This window comes from Condylura cristata, unplaced genomic scaffold, assembly GCF_000260355.1.
Source record: "Condylura cristata isolate star-nosed mole 26May11 unplaced genomic scaffold, ConCri1.0 scaffold00032, whole genome shotgun sequence".
NCBI classification, from domain to species: domain Eukaryota; kingdom Metazoa; phylum Chordata; class Mammalia; order Eulipotyphla; family Talpidae; genus Condylura; species Condylura cristata.
This window is the reverse complement of record NW_004567133.1, coordinates 6015473-6038083: the sequence shown is the minus strand read 5'-3', so window position 1 is coordinate 6038083 and position 22611 is coordinate 6015473. Positions and strand designations below refer to the sequence as shown.

Below are 22611 nucleotides of genomic sequence, written 5' to 3'. Positions count from 1 at the left end.
CTTTACATTCTAGAACACTCTCAATTACTCTAGGCCATCAGAGGAATTTCAAAATCCAACCTCATGCAGATAAGAAGCAGGCTGGAGAGGTGGTCCTGTCTCTCATCTTGGCTCTGTGCCACGTTTGGTTAAGAATCAGAGAGCTTGAGTAACCCACCCCAGGTCACATAGCTAGTACTCAAATTGAGAATGGAACCCAGCCCACACCCTCGCCACTTCACCTCAGGGCTCTCATAGGGAGACTGCCTCACATCAGAGGTCTTTGTGAAGGCAAGGCCTCTGTTGAGACCTGTGAGGTCCTCAAGAAGACAGTTACTTCTTGTTCACTTTGGTCTCCCCTCATCAGTCAGGGTTCTTTCTTTTGTTTTGGGGGTGGTAGACAGTGGAGATTTAGACTCAGTCTGAGCTAAGCCACTGTAAAGGCCAGGGGGTGGGGTAGGGGAGGGGGAGCCAGTTTCCCTGCAGGATCCGGGTGTGCATGTGCGTGTGATGTCACTAACCCTGGGCTGACCAGCAATAGCAGAAGGAAGCGGAGGTGGCCGGTGGACCAGGACCAGCCACTGTCCCCGTCACCCCATGATTTCCCTGAAGATTCTGTCTGTAAATGTCTTTCCCACCAAACTAGCTTCTGACCTTTCTCAGAAATGTTATTTCAATGCCGTGGGGAGCTTTGCCCTGGAGGAAAGCTCAGAGACATTTTTGCTGCAAGCAAAGTATAATTTCTCAGCTTCTGTGCTCAGTAGGAAGGCAGAAGAACCTCTTGACCAAGCATTCTCTGCAGGTTGGAAGCTCCGTGCTTTTTAAATCTCTTTCTGAACCTTTGGCTTTTTCCACACTCTATGCCAAATCCTAAACCTACTTTACCGGCCTGTGCAAATGGAGAGAGCTTTGATAAAGTGGCCCTGGGCGGGGGGGGGGGATGTGTTGGGGTTAGTAAATATGGCGAATCCCATTAATGTTTTGAAAGGGGATATATGACTTGCTAATTTGCAGATGACACTAATTTTGGACGTTTTGCAAATATCATCAGTGATGAATAGGAAAGGAGCTTAGAGAGTTGAAACAGGGGAGAGAAATAACAAAATTAATTTCCATTTATATAAATACTAATTGATACACCAGAGGAAAATGAATACAGAGCGTGGCTATTAGCTCAGAAAGGAGAGCAATTGCTTTCTGCGCGGCCCAAATTAGCTGGCATCACAGTGCCTCTTGCCAGGCAAACCAAGGGACGGCAGCAGGCTCCGGCGAGGCCGGCGCGGCCTGGCGCTCTCTCGGGGAGGTGGCAGTCCTCCCTCACTCTCCTCCGAACCCCAGGCCTTCTCCAGGAATGGGGCCCTCGGCCATTCGCAGACGGCTCGAGCGTCTCTCCCTCACTTCCACACAGGCCACCAAGAGTCGTGGCCTTGCCAGCCCCAGAACAGCTCCCACATCTGCCCACTTGTGCCTGCTTTCACCGCTGCCACCTTGTCAATGCCACCAGTATCCCAACACTCTCCTCCCCAGTTTCCCGCTAGAATCCAGCCACAGTTCCCTTTCTCAGGCGCTGAGCAATCTGCCATCCACACCCATCCCTGCCTTCAGAACTCACAGCTCCAGTTAGCTCCCGTGCAGAGAGAAGAAAACCCAAACTTCCGGTCGTGATCTTGTGATCTTGCCCCTGCTGAACCTTGGGTCTCGGTTTCCTCCATCTTCTCTGTTGGTTACAAGCTTGCAACCACAGCGACCTTTGCCCTTGCTGACCTCCCCGTGTAGAATAGCCCTCCAGGGAGGGTAGCTGCCTTAGCATCCAGTTCTCAGCTCAAATGTCCCCTCCTCAGAGAAGCCCTCCCTGACCACCCCTGCTCCTCCTCAGCCAGTCACATCTGTTTCATTTTGCTCAGGGTATTCATCGCTCTGTGGCACTGTCACCTGTTTGATCAGTGTGCTTTCATCTGTCTTCACAACGGTGGAAGCTCCTAGAATACCAAGAATTCACTGTGTGCTCACTCTGTCTCTCCGGTGGCCAGAACAGGGCTTGGCACCTATTAGGAGGTCACTACAGTCTTGTTCACCACTGACAAAAACAAGCCAACAGAGGTGGAAAATGTGGTTAGGTCGTCACCCGTGCTGTGACAAAAATACAGTGGGGCTTGGGGCTAGAGTGATGGAGCAGGGTGTGCTGAGCTGGGGCGACTGGACAAGGCCTGTGCACACAGACACAGGTGACAACTGCATCCTTAGTTTGTTGTTTTTTTTGCAGCTGAACAAATAATTCAAAACTCAGGAGCTTCATGCCAGTCCCGTCTGTTCGCTACTCGCCATAATCCAGGGGCTTGCCTGGGCGGGTCTCCCATGAGCCTGGCTGGCCTCTGGGGCTCTCCTCAGGTGTCTGGTGGGCTGGCAGCTGAACGGCCTAGATGTCGCTGCCCATGGCACTCAGTTATCTTGGCCCCTGGCGAATGGCAGGATCTTAGGCTGAACTCAAACGTGTGGGGAATGACAGGGACATGGAAGAATTTGTGCCCTAGGAAGTTGAGTGGCTTACCCTTGCCTTCCCCCACCCTGCCGCCTCGGGCTTCTAATGCCTCAGCCCAGCTGACACAGGCCCTGGAGGCAGCCTCCAGCACACGGCACTGGCCTTCTGGGAGAGTTGCAGAGTATGACTCTTCAACACAGACACCCAAAAGGATGTGACAGAAGGCTCCAGTCTCTCCAAGGACAGAAGAGTTCCTTGGGCCGGGTCCTGCTCCAGTGGAGACCATGGAGGAAGGAGACGTTCTGGCCAAGTGTCTCACAGGCCCTGACCGAGAGCCACACACATGAGCTTCCTGGGCAAGCAAATGACTCAGCTGGGTCATTTTGCCCAGAACCACAGAAGGTCACTTCTTAATGGTCTCTGATGGAGCAAAGGCAAAAGGCTGTCAGTGTCTTCCTTTACCCTGATTTCACCCAAATCCACGTGATTGTGGCCAGTGTTCATAAATCGGCAATTTCCAGGCATGGTTTCCCGATGTAGTGTCTCCATTTGGTTACTTGTTCATCGCTTCATCTTACTGAGCTCCTACTATGAATCAGGCCCTATGCCAAGTTCTTGGAACACAATGGTCTAGAAAAACAGGCAGGGTTTCTAGCCCCAGGGAATGTGTTGCCCGCATGGCAAAATGCCCACAAGGTCACAGCGGGACCAGGACACAGAGGAGGAAGGTCACTGTGACATGGCAGGCTCTGAGTCGTGCTTTGACATGGCCAGAGGTTGGGAGGGCTTCCCTGCTGAAGGGGACTGGGATCTGAGGGACAAGCCCAGTTTAACCAGGACATGGGGTTGCTGAAGGGAAGAACAGCAACGCCACGTTCCTGTGACAAGCGAGAGGAGTGTGGAGGTCTGCACTGAAAGACAGTGCAGATGGATCATGGGACCCCCGAGCAAGAGGGGACAATGGAAGTAGCAAGAGGGGACGATGGAAGTAGGTAGAGGCCACATGGTGGGGAAGGGCACAGCACGACTCTGGCCCCGTCATCCTGCAGACAACAGCAGCAGTGTGCTGAGCCGAGGACCTGCGGGGAAGGCCGGAGCCAGTCCTGGAGGCACATTCATTTGAGTCTGGGTTTTCAAATTGGCAGAATGTCGAGGCTGCAGACCAGACCGTGTACTTTTCCCATCTCCTTGGGGACTTCTGGAACCGCTGGTTTTCACAGCCACTTTTCTTCCTGCAGGCCTTCAGCTGAACTTCACTGCGTCCTGGGGGGACCTACATTACCTGGGGCTCACGGGCCTGGAAGTGGTAGGCAAGGATGGCCAGGCGCTGCCCCTCAGCCTGCACCAGATCTCCGCCTCCCCCAGAGACTTAAATGACCTCCCTGAGTACACCGATGACTCCCGGACTCTGGATAAGTAAGTGTCTCTGAGAAGCCTAACTCTCACGAAAGCACGCCTTGGGGCCCTGCTCTGCTGACACTTCAAACACCAAGTAGCCTTCCCTTCCCCACCTTCTCCCACCACCTGGTCAGATCTGTGGTCTTTCTATTTGATGGTCAAGAGACACCAAGGTCAGGACAGGCTGGTGACCGCTTCAGCCTTGGGGGAGCGGGGTAGGAGCCTGTGCCCTCTCCGCCGAGCTCAGCCAGCCTCACACGGCAGCCGCTCAGGAAGCCCTTGTGGTTGACACTGTGCTGAGGCGGGAAGAGCCTCTCTCAGAGACTGGAAGCTCCCCCCTCCTTGACTCAGAGGTGGCTGCTGAGGAAGTCTCCTTAATTGGCAATGCCAGATTTCCTGAGCCAGGAGGGATCGAGTCAAGGGGACCCGCCTCAGGTTTGGCACCGGTTGGGGGACTCCATAAACCAAACACTGGTGCTCAGTCCTCCTGATCAGCACAGCTGTCAGGTCTGGCGTTGCCCGGGTGTGGGAATGAGAGGGCCTAGGCCAGGCAGAGGGTGAGTGTTCCATCCGGGGTCTGGCCTGTGCCAGCTAGTGAGTCTCTTACCCTCTCCAATAATAATATTGGATTGTCGGAAAAGCCATGACTTTTTTCTCTATGCTAAAATGTGCCGTGGCTTTTCTGACAACCCAATGGTAACAATAATCATAATAATAACTGATATGGACATGAAAGCTGCCTAAATGTCCATCAATAGAGGATTGGGTCAAGAAATGAAGTCTGTCTATACTATGGACACTATTCAGCCAAGGAAAGATGAAATGATGCCATTTGCAGGAAAATGAAGGGCGTTGTGTACCATCAAGCAAGTCAGAATGACAAAAATTCTCAACATTTATGCTATAAGCAAATAATAAATGCAGTAATGGACCCTCCTGGAGGTGCAAGGGTTTAGTTAAAGCGCAGCACTATAAAGCTGTCCACAGCCCCTGGAGTGCAGGTTCGATCCCCAGCAAGGAGCTGACCCACATGGCGTAGCAGACCTCTCCTGTCTCGCCAGCTGCTCCCCTCAGGCAGAGTCAATCTGCCTGATCAGCTCCTCACTGTCTCTGGTGAATCCACTTACCCCCACACCTCTTGTATGTATAAATAAATAAATCTTTAAAAAAAAATACAGTAAAGGCTCTAAGAACAAAATGGGGAGAAAGGGATAAGGGGACCTCAGGGGTGGTGAGGGGGGAGAAAGTTTACGGACAGTGTAATGAGTATCTGAAACCTGAATTTCTGGATGTTTGGTGGGTACATGAGTAAGACGTGCCTTCCACTGTAAGGAAACTTATTGGTAGTTTCCAACTTGATAGACTTTATCTCCTTCTTCCGAAAAGAAAACTAAACAGTAAAATACCCCCAAGACTGCATCAGCAACCCTGGAGGCCCAGCTGGCTGAGGGGATACCTATCAGCAGGAGGTGCTGTGTGGGGCTGGCGGGGACGCGCCCCCAGCCAGGGGCACGAACAGCATAAAATCTTACTGGCTGCTCCATTTTATCTTCTGCTGCTCCGCTTGAGTCTCTGTGTGATGCACTTGACATTTTGAGCATGAGGCGAAGGGGAAGGTAGAAAACGAGGCCTAAGGAGAGTACAGCAGAAAAGTAATTGACACCAAGAGGTTGACGGGCCTGCTCTGGAGAGCCTGCCTCAGAACTCAGTTCGTGAGCACTTGACTCAGGGGTACCCAGGGGCCCCAAACTGTTGAGGGCTGCATGCTCTAACAGGGGCCTGGCCATCCATGCACACAAAGACAAAGGAAGCAGACTCTTAGTGTGAAGGATTTTAATAGAATTGGTGTGCACAGGCAGAAAGAAGGAAAGGATTTCAAATAATAGTTTCCCAATAAAACTCCAAAAATTATCCGTCTCCTCTTGGGCAAGTGTCCAACTAACCCGGCTTGAGCCAGAACAGGACCACTGAGCCCCAAGAGCTTGCCACGTGTCTAAGATATTTCCTGCCAGGGAATCACAAGAAAGGGCGTTCGGCAGACCCCAGGAACTGGTACACAAGAAGGGATTCAAAATTCAAAATACACCACATACTCCACATGAGACCAGGATAATGGCTGCCACTGTCCCTGCCAAGAACCAGGAGCAGCCTGTCCCACGTGTGTCTTCCAGCTCCCTCTCCATGTGTTTCCTTTCCCACTCATTCCTCCGCTTATATATCCGCCCCCCTCCCTCCCAGCTGCCCCCCATTCAGGAGGTCTGGCGCGTGCCCTGCTGGGAGTTGTAGTCCGGGGTGACTGTGTGGAAGTGGAGGAGAACGGCGCCTTCATGCCCTTCCCTTTTCTGGAGATGCATTCTCTGACAGTTTTCATGAGGGAGATTTAGGTGTCTGGTGTTTTTAGTTATTCCTGACTTCTGTTGCTAGTCTCTGAATGAATCTCTGATTCATGGCACACCTTAACCTGGCAATCAAAACAATTACTTGATGCAGTTTTTTTTTTTAAAGATTTATTTATTTATTCATACAGAACTGGGGGTACAGGCCAGAGGTGCAGGGGCAGAGAGAATTCACCAGAGGACAGAGTGGGGAGCAGAACAGGCTGACTGGCGAAGTACACTGCTGAGGGGAGCAGCAGGCAGGTCAGGAGAGATCTGCCATGCCATGTGGTCACCTCAGGGGTGGGGGTCAAACTCATGCTGAGTGGCTTTAGCTTCTTAGTGTTGTGCTTTAACCTGCTGCGCCACCAGGGAGGGCCCTTGATACAATTCTTTAATGAGCTGAACTCTGCGTCTCTCTATGTTGTATGTGTGATATATCTTAGTTTCTATTTTGTATATTTTCTCTCAATAGAAGCTACATTCGTGTCTTAGTTGATTCACGGCAATTCTGAACCCTGTGTAAAATCTTCCTTTTGAGGAACACCTTCAGACACATACAAATCTAAAAAATATCACGTCGTTCGTTCATGAATGGCTTGACTAATTTTCCACCGTCGTAACTGGATTCAAAGATATTAACGATCAGAATAGCTTAAAGTGCAAATAATGATGACGACGATGATATAATTGATACTAGGGCTGCCGTTTTGGGAGTGCTTACTAGATGCCAGCTCTGGGCTACGCTAAGCAGTTATAAATATTCACTTCCTGAAGTCTCCAACGGGCCTAAGAGGAAAGTACTATTATTACCTTCTAATCAGCACTAGAGAGAAGTGGAAAAGGAGCCAAAGCCCACCCAGACGGTCAAGCGGATGCAGGTCAGAGGAGGCTGACACCTGCTGCACTTACCCGCTGAGTTATACCATCTTCCTGCCTCAGTCTCCTCCTGGCTGGAGAGCAGGCAGGGAGTTTCCCCATGGCAGCTGCAGCCCCATCTGCCCCGTCAAAGAAGGCTCCTCCCTGCTTTCTACAGTGCGCTGGTGACCGTGGCCCTCCATCCCGCTGTCATCACCAGCTCAAGGCCATGCTGCACCCTGGGTCTTGGCAAGTCACATTCGTGCCTGCCTAAATTTGGAGCTGCAGAAGTGATCAGCTCACACCCACAGTGCTTGGTCAGCCCCCTGACCCTCTTCCTGCCTCTCTACCCAGATGGTGTTGCAGTAAATGCTAATTTATCTCTAAATATTTCACTTTGTATCTCCAAACAATACAGGCTTGAAAAAGAAAACAATCTCAGGACCATCACCACACCTTAAGGAAATTTACATTGATTCCTTTAATTACTAGGTACCCCGCTAGGTCCCATCTCCCTGACAGCACCCCCCCCCACCCCACCCCACACACACACCCCAGCCTTTCTTATGCTGTTCTCTTGGTTGTTCTTTGAACTTCGATTAAGATAAGGTCCACACTGTGATTGCGTGATATGTCTCCTAAGCCTCTTGTAATCTCTGGGTTCCCTTTGTCTTTTTTCATTTTTTTTTTCTTGTAAATTATCTGTTAAAGGATCAGGCTTCTTGCCCTGCAGAGTCTGGATTTTACTGCTTGTATCTCCGTGATGTTATTGAACCTGTTCCCGGGGCCGCTGCATTCGTGTAAATAGTTCATTAGACCTAGAAGCCTGGTCAGACTGTGGTTGAGCCCTGTGGCAAGAACCCTGGGCAAAGGCTGCCAGGACACACAGATCCCTGCCTGTCAGACTCCCAGAGGCATCGGTGACCGAGGTTTGGCGACTGGAGCCCGACCTTTATTAGGGACTGTGAAATGGTGGCACGCGGGCCCTGGCTTCCTTTTGTCACCCAGAAGGAGAACATTTTCCTCAGTTATTTGTTACTCTGACAGGAATTCAAACAGGAAGGGCAGTCTAAAGGCTTCTTTCTTTCCCTTCACTTCTGCAGTTCTCAAAATAGCAAATTGCTTCTCTAGCGTCCTTAAAAACTTGTGTTTGCTTTTGCCTTTCATACACTCATGCACTTAGATGTGCTATGTTTGGAGGGTTCCAGAGTATTCAGTTTCACTCTATTGATGCTCAAGTTGCCCCCTCTTGGACACTGGAAGCCCCTGGATCTTCTTTGAAAGTAGAGGCCTCGACAACTTTCTTGCTCTCTGATGTGACAAGATATTCAAGATATTCCAGGATCCTGTGGTATACTTCTTGTCCCAAATGTGGAGTCAGCCATTTCTCCAAGAAACCTGGTCCCATCTAGTGGGAGATGGTATTTAGAAACCATAATCTAAACACTGGGGATGCTCATTGCTACCAGGTTGGTCATTATTTCTAGATTTTTTGGTGACCGGAGCCAGGAACTGTGACAGGTATACTGCCAGCTATGAATACTCCAGCAATTCTCTCTGCTCTTGGAATTGGGCAGTAGTTTTGCTATGGAGGTGGCCACTATTCTAGGACAGAGAAGTAATAGCTTTTGGAAGAAATAGAAGGTTCTGTAGTGGTAGACCTCAGTCAGGTTAATTCCACAAGCACCCCAATGTTAAATTGCTGAATTTCCTCAGTTTTCAGATGCCAGCCATTATAAGACACACCATCCATCAATTTAATAACAGCCTTTTAGAGAAAGAAGAAACATTACCTCCTTGGATGAACACTTAGATTGCAAGATTTATTCCAAATCCAAAGCTGTAAAATGTAAAAGGAAAAAATAAAGTTTCTTTTTTGAACCTGCATGACTTCTAGTCAGGAGCCTTCAGGTCACCAGACAAATGGTTGGGGTTGGGGAGGGGCACCCAAGAGCCCCTAGAGTCAGACCCCTCTCCCCAGAGCCAGGTAGCCAAGCCAGACACATAAGTCAGCGTAAGGTCTGGGCTCTGGCATGCCAGGTGGTGCAAGGAAGAACAGTTTTTGGAACAGAGGCTGTGTGTCCTGAACCGAAGAGCCAAACAGCGCTCAGGGTGGACTGTCCTGGCCACAGCAGGGTCAGAGTAGCGACTGAGAGGAATGCAGCCCCTCCCCTCCCCGAAGCTGAGGGCTGTCGGGGACGCCCAGGCTGTGGGATCAGACCAGCTCCCCACAGAGGCACATGTCCACCGGAATAAACTTTCTCCCAGTTGTTTTTCTTTTCTTTCTTTCTTTTTTGTGTCTCTTTGCTTGGTCTAATTTCACAGATGGGAGATGGCCCCTCACTGCTGGTTTAATTAGTGTCGCCTGCCTCATGACTGGCTCCAGCCAGGCCCCGTCAGGAGGGGTGGCGCAGGGGAGCTGAGCTGGTACCCGCCCCGCGCTCTGCCTTCTGCCCGCCAGCCGGGCCGCCTGGTCTCACGGCTCCTTCCCGCCTGGTGCAGGTTAATCGATGGAGCCAACATCACCATGGAGGATGAACATATGTGGCTGATCCCCTTCTCGCCCGGGCTGGACCACGTGGTCACAATCCGCTTCGACAGAGCCGAGAGTATCGCAGGCCTGCGCTTCTGGAACTACAATAAATCTCCTGAGGACACCTATCGCGGGGTAAGCAGGGAGCAGCGGCTGCGCTCAGCCCACTGTCAGGGAGACGGCGCCTTGATGAATGGTTGGCGTGGCTGCCGAGAGGAGCATAAATCCTCCAGAACCTTCCAAATGGAACTGGGGGTTACGCACTGCCATTTCCATCTGCAAGCAGCCAGTGCTAAAGAACCAAGGATCTGCAGTGTTTGTTTCTCCTGGGGGGTCCAGAGGCCCTTAGCCCTGCTCGATTGCACCCTGATGATCGTTCACTGGGCTCTTTAGGGGTCAGGCCCTGAGCTGAGGGGTCAGCACCAGTTCCTTACTTCCTGGGACCCTGCCCCCATCTCGGGGAGGCAGGGGTTATTACCCCATCTTCACTATTGAAAACTGAACTTCAAAAAGGCCCCGTCTCTTGTCCAAGAGACCAGGCTAGCACCAGTCCAGCGTGGCCCAGGGGCACCCACAGGGTTATTCCCACCCGTGCTCCTCACCTGCCAGGTGTGGAGAGGCAGGGGATCTGTTGGGATGTGGAGAGGAGCCATTGAAGTGCCTTTTCCCAGGCTTCCAGGCCTTGTGCGGCTCTGAATTGTGAAGCACCCCCCACCCCGCACCTCCCTCCCCACCTCCCACTGCATCGCTGTGAAGATGATGAGGTCCCATAGAATGTGGTGATGGAGTGGGGGCCCTGGTCCCCTGCCCCCGAGACCAAGTCTCAGGCCTAACCAGCTGTGTGACCTTGGGCAAGAGGCCTGAGTTCTCCAGTCTCTGTTTCTCTGTGAGAGGAGGAGGATGCCCACGCCAGAAAGAGGACAGGGCCGGCCTCTGCCTCCCTTCCAGGTACCACGCAGCCACGGAGTTCCTCGGCACTGTGGTCTCAGGGGAGAGCTGAGCCCGGGGGACTCACCAGAGCAGCTGCTGCTCCCTGTGAACAGTGCACCAGTCCTCCCCAGGCCTCCCTGTGTCTTCCTCAGTGTGCTTTCTATTCCACGTGTCTCAGAAGTCAGATATATCGGCATTTAGAAACAGCATTCGTCCTCAGCAGTGGATGTCATCTGGGCGTCCTTCGAGCTCCCAGATGAAGGCCGTGTTTCCCAGGTGCGATTCTGCAGCCTGGATTCACCATCCAGAAACACCAGGTCACGGGCCCTGCTCCTGGGCCAGCCCTCACCAGCCACGCTGCCAGAGCCGAGCAGCTGCGGTGGGGTGGGGGCTGGGTGTGAGAGTCAGGCCTAGAGGTGTGGTGGGAAGTGGCCCCTCGCTGGGGAAAAGCAGCCGAGGCCGTACTGGGCCCCCTGGGTACAGTGCCCTGGAGTGTGGCTAGAGCCAGGCCTCTCCCTCCTGGGTGTGGGGCTGCACATCTCCCCAGGGTGTCCTTGGGCAAATGGCTTAGCCTCTCTGGAGCCTAGTTTCCTTTGCTCTGCAGTGGAGGTAGGAACGCTCCTGGGAACGCAGAGTGCTGCAAAGCCAAGGACACTTCCTGGGGCAGGTGGTCCCTCTAGCAGAGGGACAGGGGCTTCTGATTTCTCTGGCCTGCTTCACCTGGTGGCTTTCCCCACACGGCAAACCCTGGCAACACGGGTTTCATTGGCGCATGTCCAAGTTCGTGGGACAGTAGATGTTGTGCTGGGAACTGTTCTGTTCAGGATTCCTTATAGACATGAACTCGTTATTGAGCCCATCAGCAGATGAGGAAGTTGAAAGATACGGGGGTTAAATAACTCAGACAACTACCCATAGTGGATGTCAGAGCCTCCCAGTTCGTGCCCTCGACCACCCCCTGGTACCATTACAGGCCACTGCAGCTGAGTTGCCCACTTACTGTCCACTGAGGCTGGGGCCTCACCTGCCTTGTCCCTTGCTGTCTGCCCAGTGCCAACACAGCCCTTGCCCTGGCGCAGAGAAAGGATAACATTGAAAGTGGCCCAGCCGTGCAGCGCTAGTCTGGTAGGCAGGCCAGACCGAGCACCTTCTCCGGCCCGGCGCACTGTGAGGCTCGGGGGGCACTGCCACGCCTGCCCACGCCGCTGCCCTCCACACCAGCCTGTCATCTCAGGCACATTTTTGCTTCTGTTTGTTAGGCCAAAATCGTCCACGTCTCCCTGGACGGCCTGTGCGTCTCGCCTGCAGAGGGCTTCCTCATCCGGAAGGGGCCTGGTAACTGCCACTTTGATTTTGCTCAAGAAATCCTGTTTGTGGACTACCTGCAGGCTCGCCCGCTGCCCCAGCCGGCCCAGAGGTGAGGGAGCAGCACCCGCGGGCACGTCCCAGCCCCGGCCGGGCCCAGGGCGCTGGTGCGCGCGCTCTGAAGCTTGGACCTGAAGGGTTTTGAAATCACGATCAAACGTGTTGCTTTTCAAGTTGGTCGTTTTCTAAAGCTCAGCCAAGCCTCTCCGGAAGCCTGTGGGATGTTCCCACCTTGTCTGGGGATGTTTGGGTTTCTCACAGTCTGGAGTGCTTAAAGATTTTAAATGCTTCATTGCGCTTCCTGCTGGGAAAAGAGGCTGCAGCCTGCCTGATTCCAGAAATGCCCGCTGGCCTGTTCGGGGGAAGGGCCTTCCTTGTCTTGTTTTTGTGTTCCTGATTTAGAAAGATTCAAAGAGAAAAATAGAGCCGAACATTTCATGGGTTCGCTGGGATTTCTTGGTCCCAGTCTCAGCTACATTAAGTTCATAACAATTTGTAAATGGCTGCGTGAAGTTTATTCATTTAAACCCTCGATGTCCAAACACCAGAGGCCAAGGTCTGGAAACAAAGTGAGTTCCCCTCCACTTCACTGGGCCCACTCCTTGGGGTGGTCACTGGAGACCATCATTTAATGATGGCACTGCCCTTGGAAGTGAGAGAAAACCAGAGCTGGATGGAAGGGCACTGGCTTGGGCCCAGAGCCCCCCAAGTGTCTGCTCCAGGCCAGTTCCTTTGGGTTCCTCCAGGGCATCCTCCCAGTCACCCTTTGAAGTAGGAATTAGTATACCCATTTTACAGCTATGGGAACTGAGGCTAGAGAAGCCGCGTGCTCTGGGTCTCAAAGCCAAGACCTTGAGGGCGGCCCCCACCTTCCTGCCGCTTCCCCTGCCTTCCCTCCCACACCACCCCACACTGTGGGCAAGAGACTTCACTTCTGTGTACTCCAGCTTCCTCATCCACAGCCCAGGGAGGTAAAGGTACCCACCCTAGGTTTGTTCTGAGGGCTGGAAGAGTCCCTGTCAGTTGCGCACCAGAATGCCCGTGTTGGCGTGGCGCTGAGCCTCCCTGGAAAGGGCACCGCGGTGAGGAGCAGCTTGTCTTTCTGTCCCCCACGGCCTCCCAGAGAATGCCAAACTGTCCTCTGCCATCAACGTCTGTTGCCTGGGCAATAACTGCCCAGCAGTTCTGGACTGTTCTGATGTTCTGTTTCCGGTGCTGTTTTGTTTTTTCAGGATCAACTCAAAAAGCCTGGAGCGGGCAAGTATGGACTACGAAGCTCCCCTGATGCCCTGCGGCTGTATCCTCCTCCTGCTACCTGCTCACGCTAGGCCCTGGGGGCCACTCCTGGAACCCAGGGAGAGGCCACGGCCCCTGGGCCTCAGCTGCTGACCGGGGTTTCAGGCAGGCCAGTCCAGGCAGCTGGGGCACCATGCGGGGGGATTGAGGACAGGATGCGGGTGCTTCTGGGTTCTTGGGCACACCAGGGGCCACTGGGAGGAGTCCTGCACATCACCCCCTGCTGCTAAGGTTCCAGGAGTTGGGACCCAGGCCTGCAGCTGGGCAGGGCCGCGGAAGCCAGAACTGCCCCCAGAGACCACACCGTCCTGGGCATCCAGCAGGGAGGAGGTGAAGCGTGAGCGCGGAGTCACAATGGTTCAAGCTGACGCGGCCCTTCCCGTGGCCAGGCACTGGTCGCAGCCGCTGCGGGGATGAGCTCAGCCCTCACCACAGGCCTGTGAGGGGGTACCCTCGGCACCCCCACTTAATAGCAGAGAAAGGGGGAAGCCCAGAGAAGGGAAGTCACTCGCTCAAGGCCAGAGCTGTGAAGGGCGGGCGGGGCCCGCTTAGAACATGCCGGCAGCGTCTTCAGCGGTTCTGGAAGGGCTGCCCCTGTGGCCGAGCTGACTGCCCGGCTCCTGGGAGGGCAGAGCCACTGGGACTGCAGAAGATTCCATGAAGGGACTCAGCAGGGCAGCACACAGCCCTCCTGAGCTCCGGTATCGCTCCCCCTCCCCAGACCCCACACACCTGAAACAGAAACAGGAAACAGGCGCTCTTCTTCGTGTTTTGCAACCAGGGAAACTGAGGCCGGAGACACTTTGAGACAATGACTTTGAGACCCAGATGTTTCCTCCTCCTGCCAGCTGCCTGAGAGCCCCTCCCCTCCTGGCCTCCCGCCTCCCGCGGCCTGGAGACAGGCTTTGAATTCTAAACACACATGCATACATGCAATTTAAAGAAAATCTGATACCATCTTTATTTTGATAAGCTTCAGCCTCAGTCAGAGGGAAAAAATCATATTTTTTCCTCATTATCTATATGAACCGAAAAAAAAATTGCTGTTATCTTTGTCATTGTTTTACTTTGTTCTCCAGAAAATTAAGCCCATTTTTCCTTAATAACGTGTCCCAGTCATTTTCCAGTTTCAGCTTCTAACCAGCTGGGGTGACCCCTATTACATTGGTCTCACCGGCCTGGAGCTGTATGATGAGCGGGGAGAAAAAATCCCTCTATCTGAAAACAGTATCCTTTCTTGGCAGAAGGGGGCTCCATCCAGACTGAAAGTGCCTGGGGGGGGGGGGGGCTGGAGAAGGAGCCTTGAATGTGGACGGAAGTTCTCTGCAGGAACCAGACTCCGGGGTTAGGTGCCACTGGGCTCTGCCTCCCGTCAGATGCCCACCCCCGGCGGTGAGCCAGCGGCCTGCAGCTCCCAGCCAGCCTGATGTGGTGGACACAGCAGGAGCCCCCGCGGCCTGGGGACCCCCTGGAGAGCCACAACACTGCTAAAGGCTCTGACAGAGCCTGCAGGGAGTAGTCGAGGGGTCTGTGTCCCACCCTGGATGCTGAAGTATTTGAGCACAGCATTTCGGGGGGCCTATTCCTCGTGAAAGGCCCCCAGAGAGTGCAGACTATTAGCCCAGTGACTTTCCAAGTCAGTCGCTAGTGCTCTTTAAAACACAGGCATTTTCACCTGAAAGCCCCCATCTTCAGCTTCTCTTGAAAAATCGGCACCGTGAGGCCGCAGCCATACAAAGTAATAGCGGCTGGGCCTGAGTCCTCAAGGCCCTTGGTCCCCAGTGCGCCCCTCCAGTTGACCTCAGTCCTCACCTCTCATTGTTAGCTACCAGCTGTCCCCCCAGACATATTGCTAGTACTTACTGAGGGTTCATCGTGGGCCTGGCACGTTTGCCCTCACAACAGTCCTGAAGGGACTGCTGGCATCCTTATTTACAGGTGAGAAACCAAGACCCAGAGAGGGTGAGTGACTTGCCCACGGCCACACAGCCAGGGAGTGGCAGAGCTGGGAGTCCGGCTTCAGGGGCCATGCTTTTGGCTTCTATATGAGCCTCCCTTGTATCTCATGTCACCTTGCCGAGTCCTCTGGGCTCTTAATGTGTGATCTGTGACCCCACGGTTACGGGGCTAACCACCCGAGCCCGCCTACCTGTGTGGGGCCTCTGGGTCCAGCTGGATCCTCTCCTGCCTCTCCCATCCTCCTCCCGGGCAGGTGGCTCTTGGTATACTGGGCGGTTACCTGATTCCTCGCATGTAGCAGGCTCCGTCGACTTTGCCCAGGGCACACACACCCCGTGCCCCCTGAGAGCCTCCCATCGAGTCTGGGACACGGATTTTTATACCACCTTACAGGTGAGGAGAGAGGCCCAGAGAACCCCGGTGGCCGCCAAAGATCTGATTGGCAGGGCCAGAGCTGGGACGGGCTCCCCAGCCCCTTCCGTCTGGGCCTCGTCCTCAGAACCACAGAACCAGCCACGACCCTGTCACCTCCAAGGAAAATCTCAGTTTGCCCTGCAGTGTTCAAAGTCGCGGCAGCCGCTCCAGTGCCTGCCCAGGGAGACGGTGTACTGCTCTCAGGCAGCTCTGTGCCTGGTCTCTCCCCTGCCTGGAAGCTGGTTACCCCCTTCCCCACTGCCCTCTGTGCCCCTCTGTGCCCCTCTGTGCCCTCGCTCCCCCCAGGACACGTCTACTCCGGCTGCCGCTTCTCAGGCTGCCCACAGCAGCAGAAGGCCGCTCTGCCCACAGCCCCGCACGCACCCCCGGAGCCGCGCTGCCAGCGTGGGGAGGAGGGGCCCCGTGGCCCGGGGCGCCCTGCACACTGCTTTGAGTTATGGCAGCTTAGAGACCTCCTCAGATATCGCCGCCTTCCCCGACAGCGTCAACTCCCTGGAGGGAGTGTGTGGGGACGTGCGGACGCCGGACAAGCTCATCGACCAAGTGAACGACACCAGCGACGGCCGGCACATGTGGCTGGCCCCCATCCTGCCCGGCCTGGTGGGTCCCTGGAGGCTCCCGCAAGGGCGGGCAGGGCGACGCTCCATTCCAGTCTCGGTGACATGTCTGTTCCAGGTCAAGCTAAGCTAATCTGGACTAAGTCAGCTTGCCCGGGAGCAGTCATGAAGGCTCAGGTCTTTGCACCTGAGGGGGAGGGCATTTCCGGAACAGCTGTTCTTTCTCTTCGCTGCAGGGGTGGTTAGCACAAGGGACCCCAGGGAAAGAAGTGGCCAGGTGGGGCTCCAGGCCAGGAGCCCTGGGGCAGCAGACCTGGGCGCCCTCGGGGCCTCCGCCCAGGGTCTCTGCCGGTTTCTCTCCACGACCTCTGTCTGGGTCTGCTCCCTCCCAGTTCCGTCGTCTCCACACTCACTGTGCTTGCGCCGTCCTGAGTCACCTGGCACTGGGCCCCGCCTCAGCCTCCACCTGGTCCCAGGCCTACCTGGTCTGCTCTTTCAGCCAGCTGATTCCATTGCCCAGACCGTGCAGCTGGTCCTGCTGATCACTGTGCTCCGGGGCCTGCTGTGAGCCTAGAGATGGGCCTCCGCCTGCTAGGCCTGGTCCGTGGTGAGGGCAGGAGACACAGGACAGGGCAGGCGGGGGAGCCACATGCAGGAGGGCGGGGGCGGGGGTGGCTGCCTCTGTACTCTGTGACCTGACAGACGGAGGGCTACATTTTCCTCCCAGAACGCAGGAAGTACTTGCAGTTTTGTGACAGGTTTTCCAAATCCCTCCCCAGCAGCTTCCCTGGAGCAGACACCAGCCGTCAGCCCTTACCCCATTCCCTACCCCCCCCAACCCCTCCACCCCCCTTGGCAAGGAGAAGCACAGCTCTATGGGCCCTCAGTCCAGGGCTGCAAACGCACGGCCATCTTGAGCTCCCTACGGCCATTTATCATCTTTAAGGAAGGCCTTTTGCCAGGGGGCATTTCTCCAGCTGTCACTCTCCCAGCCCCGTCCCCTCCCCCCGCGCGCACACACACACACACACACACACACACACACTTATCTCCATGGTCCAGTAAGAAGCTGGAGCCTCCCTCAGCGGCGCAGCCCTCGGGCCCTCCAAGGGCCGTCTAGAGATGACCACGGGCAGGGCACACGGGCCTGGGGCCACACTGAGCTGAAACCTATGGCCAACCTATGGCCGACACCCACGCACATCGCGCTACTGTGTCCTGCAAGGGGCCCCCTGACATTCAGGTCGTCGCTGGGGAGAGCTGCTGGAGGCGGTTGAATCCCACCGACTGACGGATTCTGCCGCCGACCTGACAGTCCCCCTCTGCCCCAGCGGAGGCTCACAACCCGCAGGGAGCTCCGCAGCAGCGCCTGCCGTGCTTTTCATTTATGATTTGGCAAAGGACAAACAGGGGTCAAGGCTGCTCTGATTGCCTGGGTGCTGCTTCCTGCCTCTCGAGTGGGGGCCTGTCCCTTCAGCCCAGACCGCATAGCAGGGCTTGAACAGACTTCGGGGTGGGCGGGGTGCTCTGGGGGGGGGCCAGAGAGCACCCAATTCTCCTCGGGTGTTCAAATGGGGGCCACGCCAGGCCCAAGAACCAGGCCCTCTCAGAGCCAGCTCAGCGGTTTGCTGCAAACGCAGCCACACGTGAGCTGACTCCAGATCCAGGGCCGAGAGGCAGGCTGGTGCCTGGGACCGAGCTGCCTCGGGCGCCCGCGGGCTGCTCCCGCCCGCGCCGGCGCCCCTGGCCCATCCACGCGCCCCTGCTTCCAAACGTGCCTGTTCTTATTAGTGCCTCTCTCTGACAGGTGAACCGGGTTTATGTGATTTTCGATCTGCCGACCACCGTGTCAATGATCAAACTGTGGAATTACGCGAAAACGCCCCAGCGAGGGGTGAAGGAGTTTGGCGTGAGTGCTTATTAGCTGGGTTTTTGGAGCTCATGATGCTCATTGGTAATGAGGCCGCCGGCAATGATCATTTGTCGCAGTTTGCGTGACTTCGTTGTGTTGCAGCCTTAGCCACAAATGCCTGGCCCTCTGTGCCGGAAACCTGCCACCCAGCCGTGAATTGAAAACCTCCTCCCAGCAATTTGAGTCATCATCCCGAATAAACAGAGTGGCTCTTCTTTCAACTCTTCTCAAACCATTCTGGCTTCTTGGGGGAGGCGCTCCTAGGGCTGCAGAAGGGGGCCCCAGAGCAGAATCCCAGCCCCCACTTGGGCTAGTGGTATTTAGTCCTGGGAACCTTCCCGCCCGCAGTCTGGGGCGGAGCGTGTGCCCTCCCTGCGCCCCGACCTCCTGACGTGCTGACGCAGCCAGCGGTAGGCACCCCCCCACCCCCCCACCCCCCGCACAGGAAGGCGCTGCCTGAGGTCACGGGCGTGCGGAGGGGGGTCACCAGCCCCGCTCTGTGTCTGCCCAGCTCCTGGTGGATGACCTGCTGGTGTACAATGGGATCCTGGCCATGGTGGGCCACCTGGTCGGGGGCATCCTGCCCACCTGTGAGCCCACGGTGCCCTACCACACCATCCTGTTCACCGAGGACACGGACATCTGTCACCAGGAGAAGCACACCGCCATCAGGTAGGCCCCAAGCCCGCCACGCACCCTCCCTCTCCCCGAAGCCCTAACGAGGACGGATGACAGGCCTGCAAAGCCTGGAGCTTGATCGAATCTTCTGTCTTCTCCCTCCGGCAGTAATCAGGTGGAGGATCAGGATGTCCAGATGATGAATGAAAACCAGGTCATTACCAACTCGAAAAGGAAGCAGAAGCAGAGCCCAGTGGACCCAGGTAGGTTTCAGCTTGTGCCCAGAAGTGCCCTCAGGAGCGTGGTCTGGAGAGAGAGACCATCCCCAGCCCTGCCTGTCCGCCAGCCTTCTTCTTCACCCAGGAGTCCCCCCAGGGGGCAGGCAGCCCTCTCCCTGCACACCTCTCCCTGCCTGGCGTGGCTTCCTGGAAGCCAGGGAAAGGGCTTCCCAGAGAAGGCGGCATCTGAGCTGATGGGGCTGCCAGGCAAAGGGGCACAGCCCCTCTGGGCGGGGCGAGGGGGGCCAGCCAGCAGCAGCAGGTGGTGCCATGTCCCCGGGGGCCTTGAATGACACCCCAAGCAGTTTGGGGCCCCCCAAGAGCCTGGGGCACCCCTTGAGGTCGAGGATGGTAACCCAGATACCCTTGTGCTCTCCATCAACAGCCTTACGCCCCAAAACCTGCATAAGCGAGAAGGAGACAGCAAGACGGTGGCGGTGCTGACTGGCTGTGGCGAGAGGGCTGGTCCCCCCCCACCAGGGTGGGCCCCACCGTTGCCCCCCAGCACCTGTGCTCCTCCCCTCAGCCCTCAGTATGAACCAGCTGGGACCCAGGGGCTGGACAAGGGCTGCAGATGGCAGGGAGCCTGTGGGCGAGAAGGGGTGGCTGGCCCTGGAGGCAGGAGGGGGCTGCTGTCAGCGGGTGTGGTCTTCCCTGCGTCTGGGACCAAATACACCTCTCCTGTAACATCCAGCCAAGCAGGACTCGAGTCCACTCACGCCTGTCGTGAGACACCTGGGCAGCGCTGGGTCCGGTCAGGACAGCTAGGTGGACTGGGGGTTCTGCCCTCCCAGGCTGCTCGGTGGCCAGAGCCTGGCTGAGCACAGGCCTCGCGGCCAGCACCGGTGGCGTGTCCCGTGAGGCCCTGTCTTCGGAGGCCGCCACGCTCACGTCCCTGCTGGGCTGGGTGTCGCTGGCGGCTGGCCGAGGGGTGGGTTTGTTCCCTCAAATCCCACACATGGAGCCAGGACTGCCACTGCCCCCATTCAGCCCAGCCCCCGTGGAGGAAGGATTCCCCCGAGAAACTGGACCTGCCGGGGCCTCTGCCTTCCTGTCAAGTCTGAAAAGAGATTGATTAAGGGCACGTGACCTGCCGAGGAAAGAAAAGAAGCCGTCCCCACCCCTGCAGGCCGGGCCCTGGTCTCCGCTGCGCTGCCGGCCCAGATAGGACTGGCGGGCGGGCAGCTTCTGAGCCCACAATCCAGCGCGGCCTGTCGGAGGCCCTTGCCGTGCCGGGAGACAGGACCCGTGCCACAGCCCTCCCTGGGCCCCCCACACTTCCTGCCTGCCCTTCCCTTGAACTTGGGAGGCAGGAGCGCTCCCTGCTGCGCCCCGTGTGATCTGAGCACGGGCTTCCCTTGCTGCCTCTTCTGGCTGTGCCCTCCGAAGCAGGCTTGGGGGTCCAGCCCCCCCCTTCCAGCAGCTTCCCGTCAAGTTGGAAATGTGCCTTGCACCCCCAGCCAGTGAGCCCCAAACGCATCTATTTCCATCTATGTAACAAGCTCGGATCAGGGACCTAATTGGTTTCCCAGCGGTGGGTAATTTCTTGTTCCAAATATTAATCCGTTGTTTTCCTGGCACCCGGCCCGGCCCGCTGCGTACTGTACTCCAAGTGGTTCCTACGCAACCGAGAGCCGGCAAATACTTTATGAGCTTTGCAGCTTCCGCTAGCAGCTATGCAAATGTGCTTTTCATTTGGAGCTGGGGCTGATGTGAAGATAAGGAATTGTTTTTCCCTGAGAAGAGCCTTCCGTTTCTGTAGCTTCTGAGACCCCAGCTTCTCCGCTCACCTTCCAGATGTGGTGAGTGCCCTGAGGGGTCTGGCTCCCCAGAGAGCTGGGGGGCTGCAGTTCTGGGGCTGTCAGGCTGATCAAACCAGCTCTTGGTGACCGAAACTGATGCCGTCAATTTCAAGGGGGCCCCAGCTCTTCACTGGTACAGGGGCGCAAGTTAGATTTGTGGGGGAGATTGCACAAACACCGGGCACCTCACTCCGGGGATCACAATTGATGTTGATAATAATTGTATGTACCATGCAATTTAGGGAGGGAAAAAGCGCTGTGTAGGCATTAAGTCTCAAAGAAATTTCTATTTTTTTCTCTAGCAAAATCAATAAAAGATGTTCTTAGGAATACAGTTTGACACACTGGATTTGGGGTCACACAGAGGGGTGCGGCTGCCTCCGGGAACTGAGTCGGAGGCCGCTGGGCCGGCGGCGTGGCAAGGCCAGTGCCCCTCTGAGCCTCCCTGTCCCAGCTGCAGAGGGGCCCTGGGTCCTGGCCAGATTCCAGAGCCCGTCTAGACACGCGGAGTGGTTAGTGCAGCCGACTCAACTCGTTTAATCCACATAGCAACACCAGAGGGTAGCAGCCTCTGAGCAGAGAGGTGCAGTGCCTTGCCCAGGGCACACAGCATGGGCACTACCAGTCAAGACACAGCGCTGGCGTAACCCCAGAGCCGCAGCCAGGTGACCCCGAGTCCCGGGGTTCCCTTCAGTCTTACTTGCTCCTCAGCACCCCCTCCTGGCGGCTCTTGGCTCCCGGAGAAGTTAGCGCTCGGGTGGGAAGATTTAGCTGAAGGGGGTCAGAACGAATGCTCGGGCACCCCAACTGCATGGGCGCGAGGATAGAGGGCCCACTGGGAGCCCCAGCCCCCCTGACCGGAGCCAGGGAGCGGAGAGAACCCCGCCATCCACCCTTTGTGTTGCAGAACATGGCGGAGCCACGGGTCGGGGTCGGGGCGCCCCGCGCTCTGTCCCCACCGCGTTCCCACAGGCAGCAGGGTCCTGCTCTACCGGTCACCCAGCGGGGGCCGTTGCAGCTCTGGGTCGCCCCGGACCCCCCACATTGCACCTGGAGGGCGGGAGACCTGGCAGGCCTTCCCGCCGCCGCCTCCCCCGCCACCAGCCCGTGCCTCCCCTTCTCCCAGCCCAGCCCTGCTGTTGGGGGCCCGGTGAGTGAGGTCAGAGGCACCCCTGGCCTGCAGGGACGGGGAGGGGGCAGCACCGGCGTCTCGGAGGGCGCAGCTCGTTTCCCGTCGCCCCCAGTGCCAGGCCCTCAAGGTTTTTCCGAGAACCCAGAAGACCAGCGTTTATTTATTTATTTTTGAATGTGAAATCTTTGAATTGTTGGCCCAGCGCCAACAAGCAAATAACCCAGGAAGCCGGACGCCCCGTGAGCAGGCAGGCGCCCCCGGCCACGGCCCCGCACGCCCCTCGGCCCCTTCACCGGCCTGGGCGGGAGCCGGCTGCAGGGAGGCGGCCAGCCTCAGCCCTCGGGGAGGCCAGGGGCCGCCCTCCCGTCTGGCCGCGTCCCCGCCCCACCCCACACACTCTGGGGGGGACTTAGCCCCGGGCGGCCACCGGGAGGGCTGGCCAGTGGGCCCACCCAGGCGGGCTCCTGAAACGAATTTGGCGGCAGTGGACGGGGCGGCTAACTAGCAGGCGCCATGCGGCGCGGGCCTACCTCTGGGCAGCAGGGCCCGACTGCCCTACCCGGAGCCCCGCCTTCCCCCCTTCCCGCCTTCCCTTCCGCCCCACCCGGAGCCGGGCTCTTCCCTTTCGCACACCCCGCCCGCCCTGCACGCACTCACCTACACTTCAACCACAGAAGACCTCAAACGCGAGGACCAGCCCGGACC

At 56.6% G+C, this 22611-nt stretch overlaps 1 protein-coding gene across 2 annotated transcripts in view; it reads left to right on the top strand.

The window, feature by feature from the left end:
- The window catches only part of KIAA0556 (KIAA0556 ortholog), a 148412-nt gene extending 127327 nt beyond the window's left edge, over positions 1-21085 (top strand). For both annotated transcript variants that reach the window (XM_012732019.1, XM_012732018.1), the window contains exons 19-28: positions 3697-3874; positions 9592-9757; positions 11812-11969; positions 13150-13214; positions 14330-14440; positions 16068-16207; positions 17972-18073; positions 18588-18748; positions 18863-18957; positions 19358-21085. In XM_012732019.1, the coding sequence (XP_012587473.1) occupies positions 3697-3874; positions 9592-9757; positions 11812-11969; positions 13150-13214; positions 14330-14440; positions 16068-16207; positions 17972-18073; positions 18588-18748; positions 18863-18957; positions 19358-19416 (1235 nt within the window). In that variant the 3' untranslated portion in view covers positions 19417-21085. The remainder of the gene's footprint in view (positions 1-3696; positions 3875-9591; positions 9758-11811; positions 11970-13149; positions 13215-14329; positions 14441-16067; positions 16208-17971; positions 18074-18587; positions 18749-18862; positions 18958-19357) is intronic.
- Positions 21086-22611: the final 1526 nt, after the last annotated feature.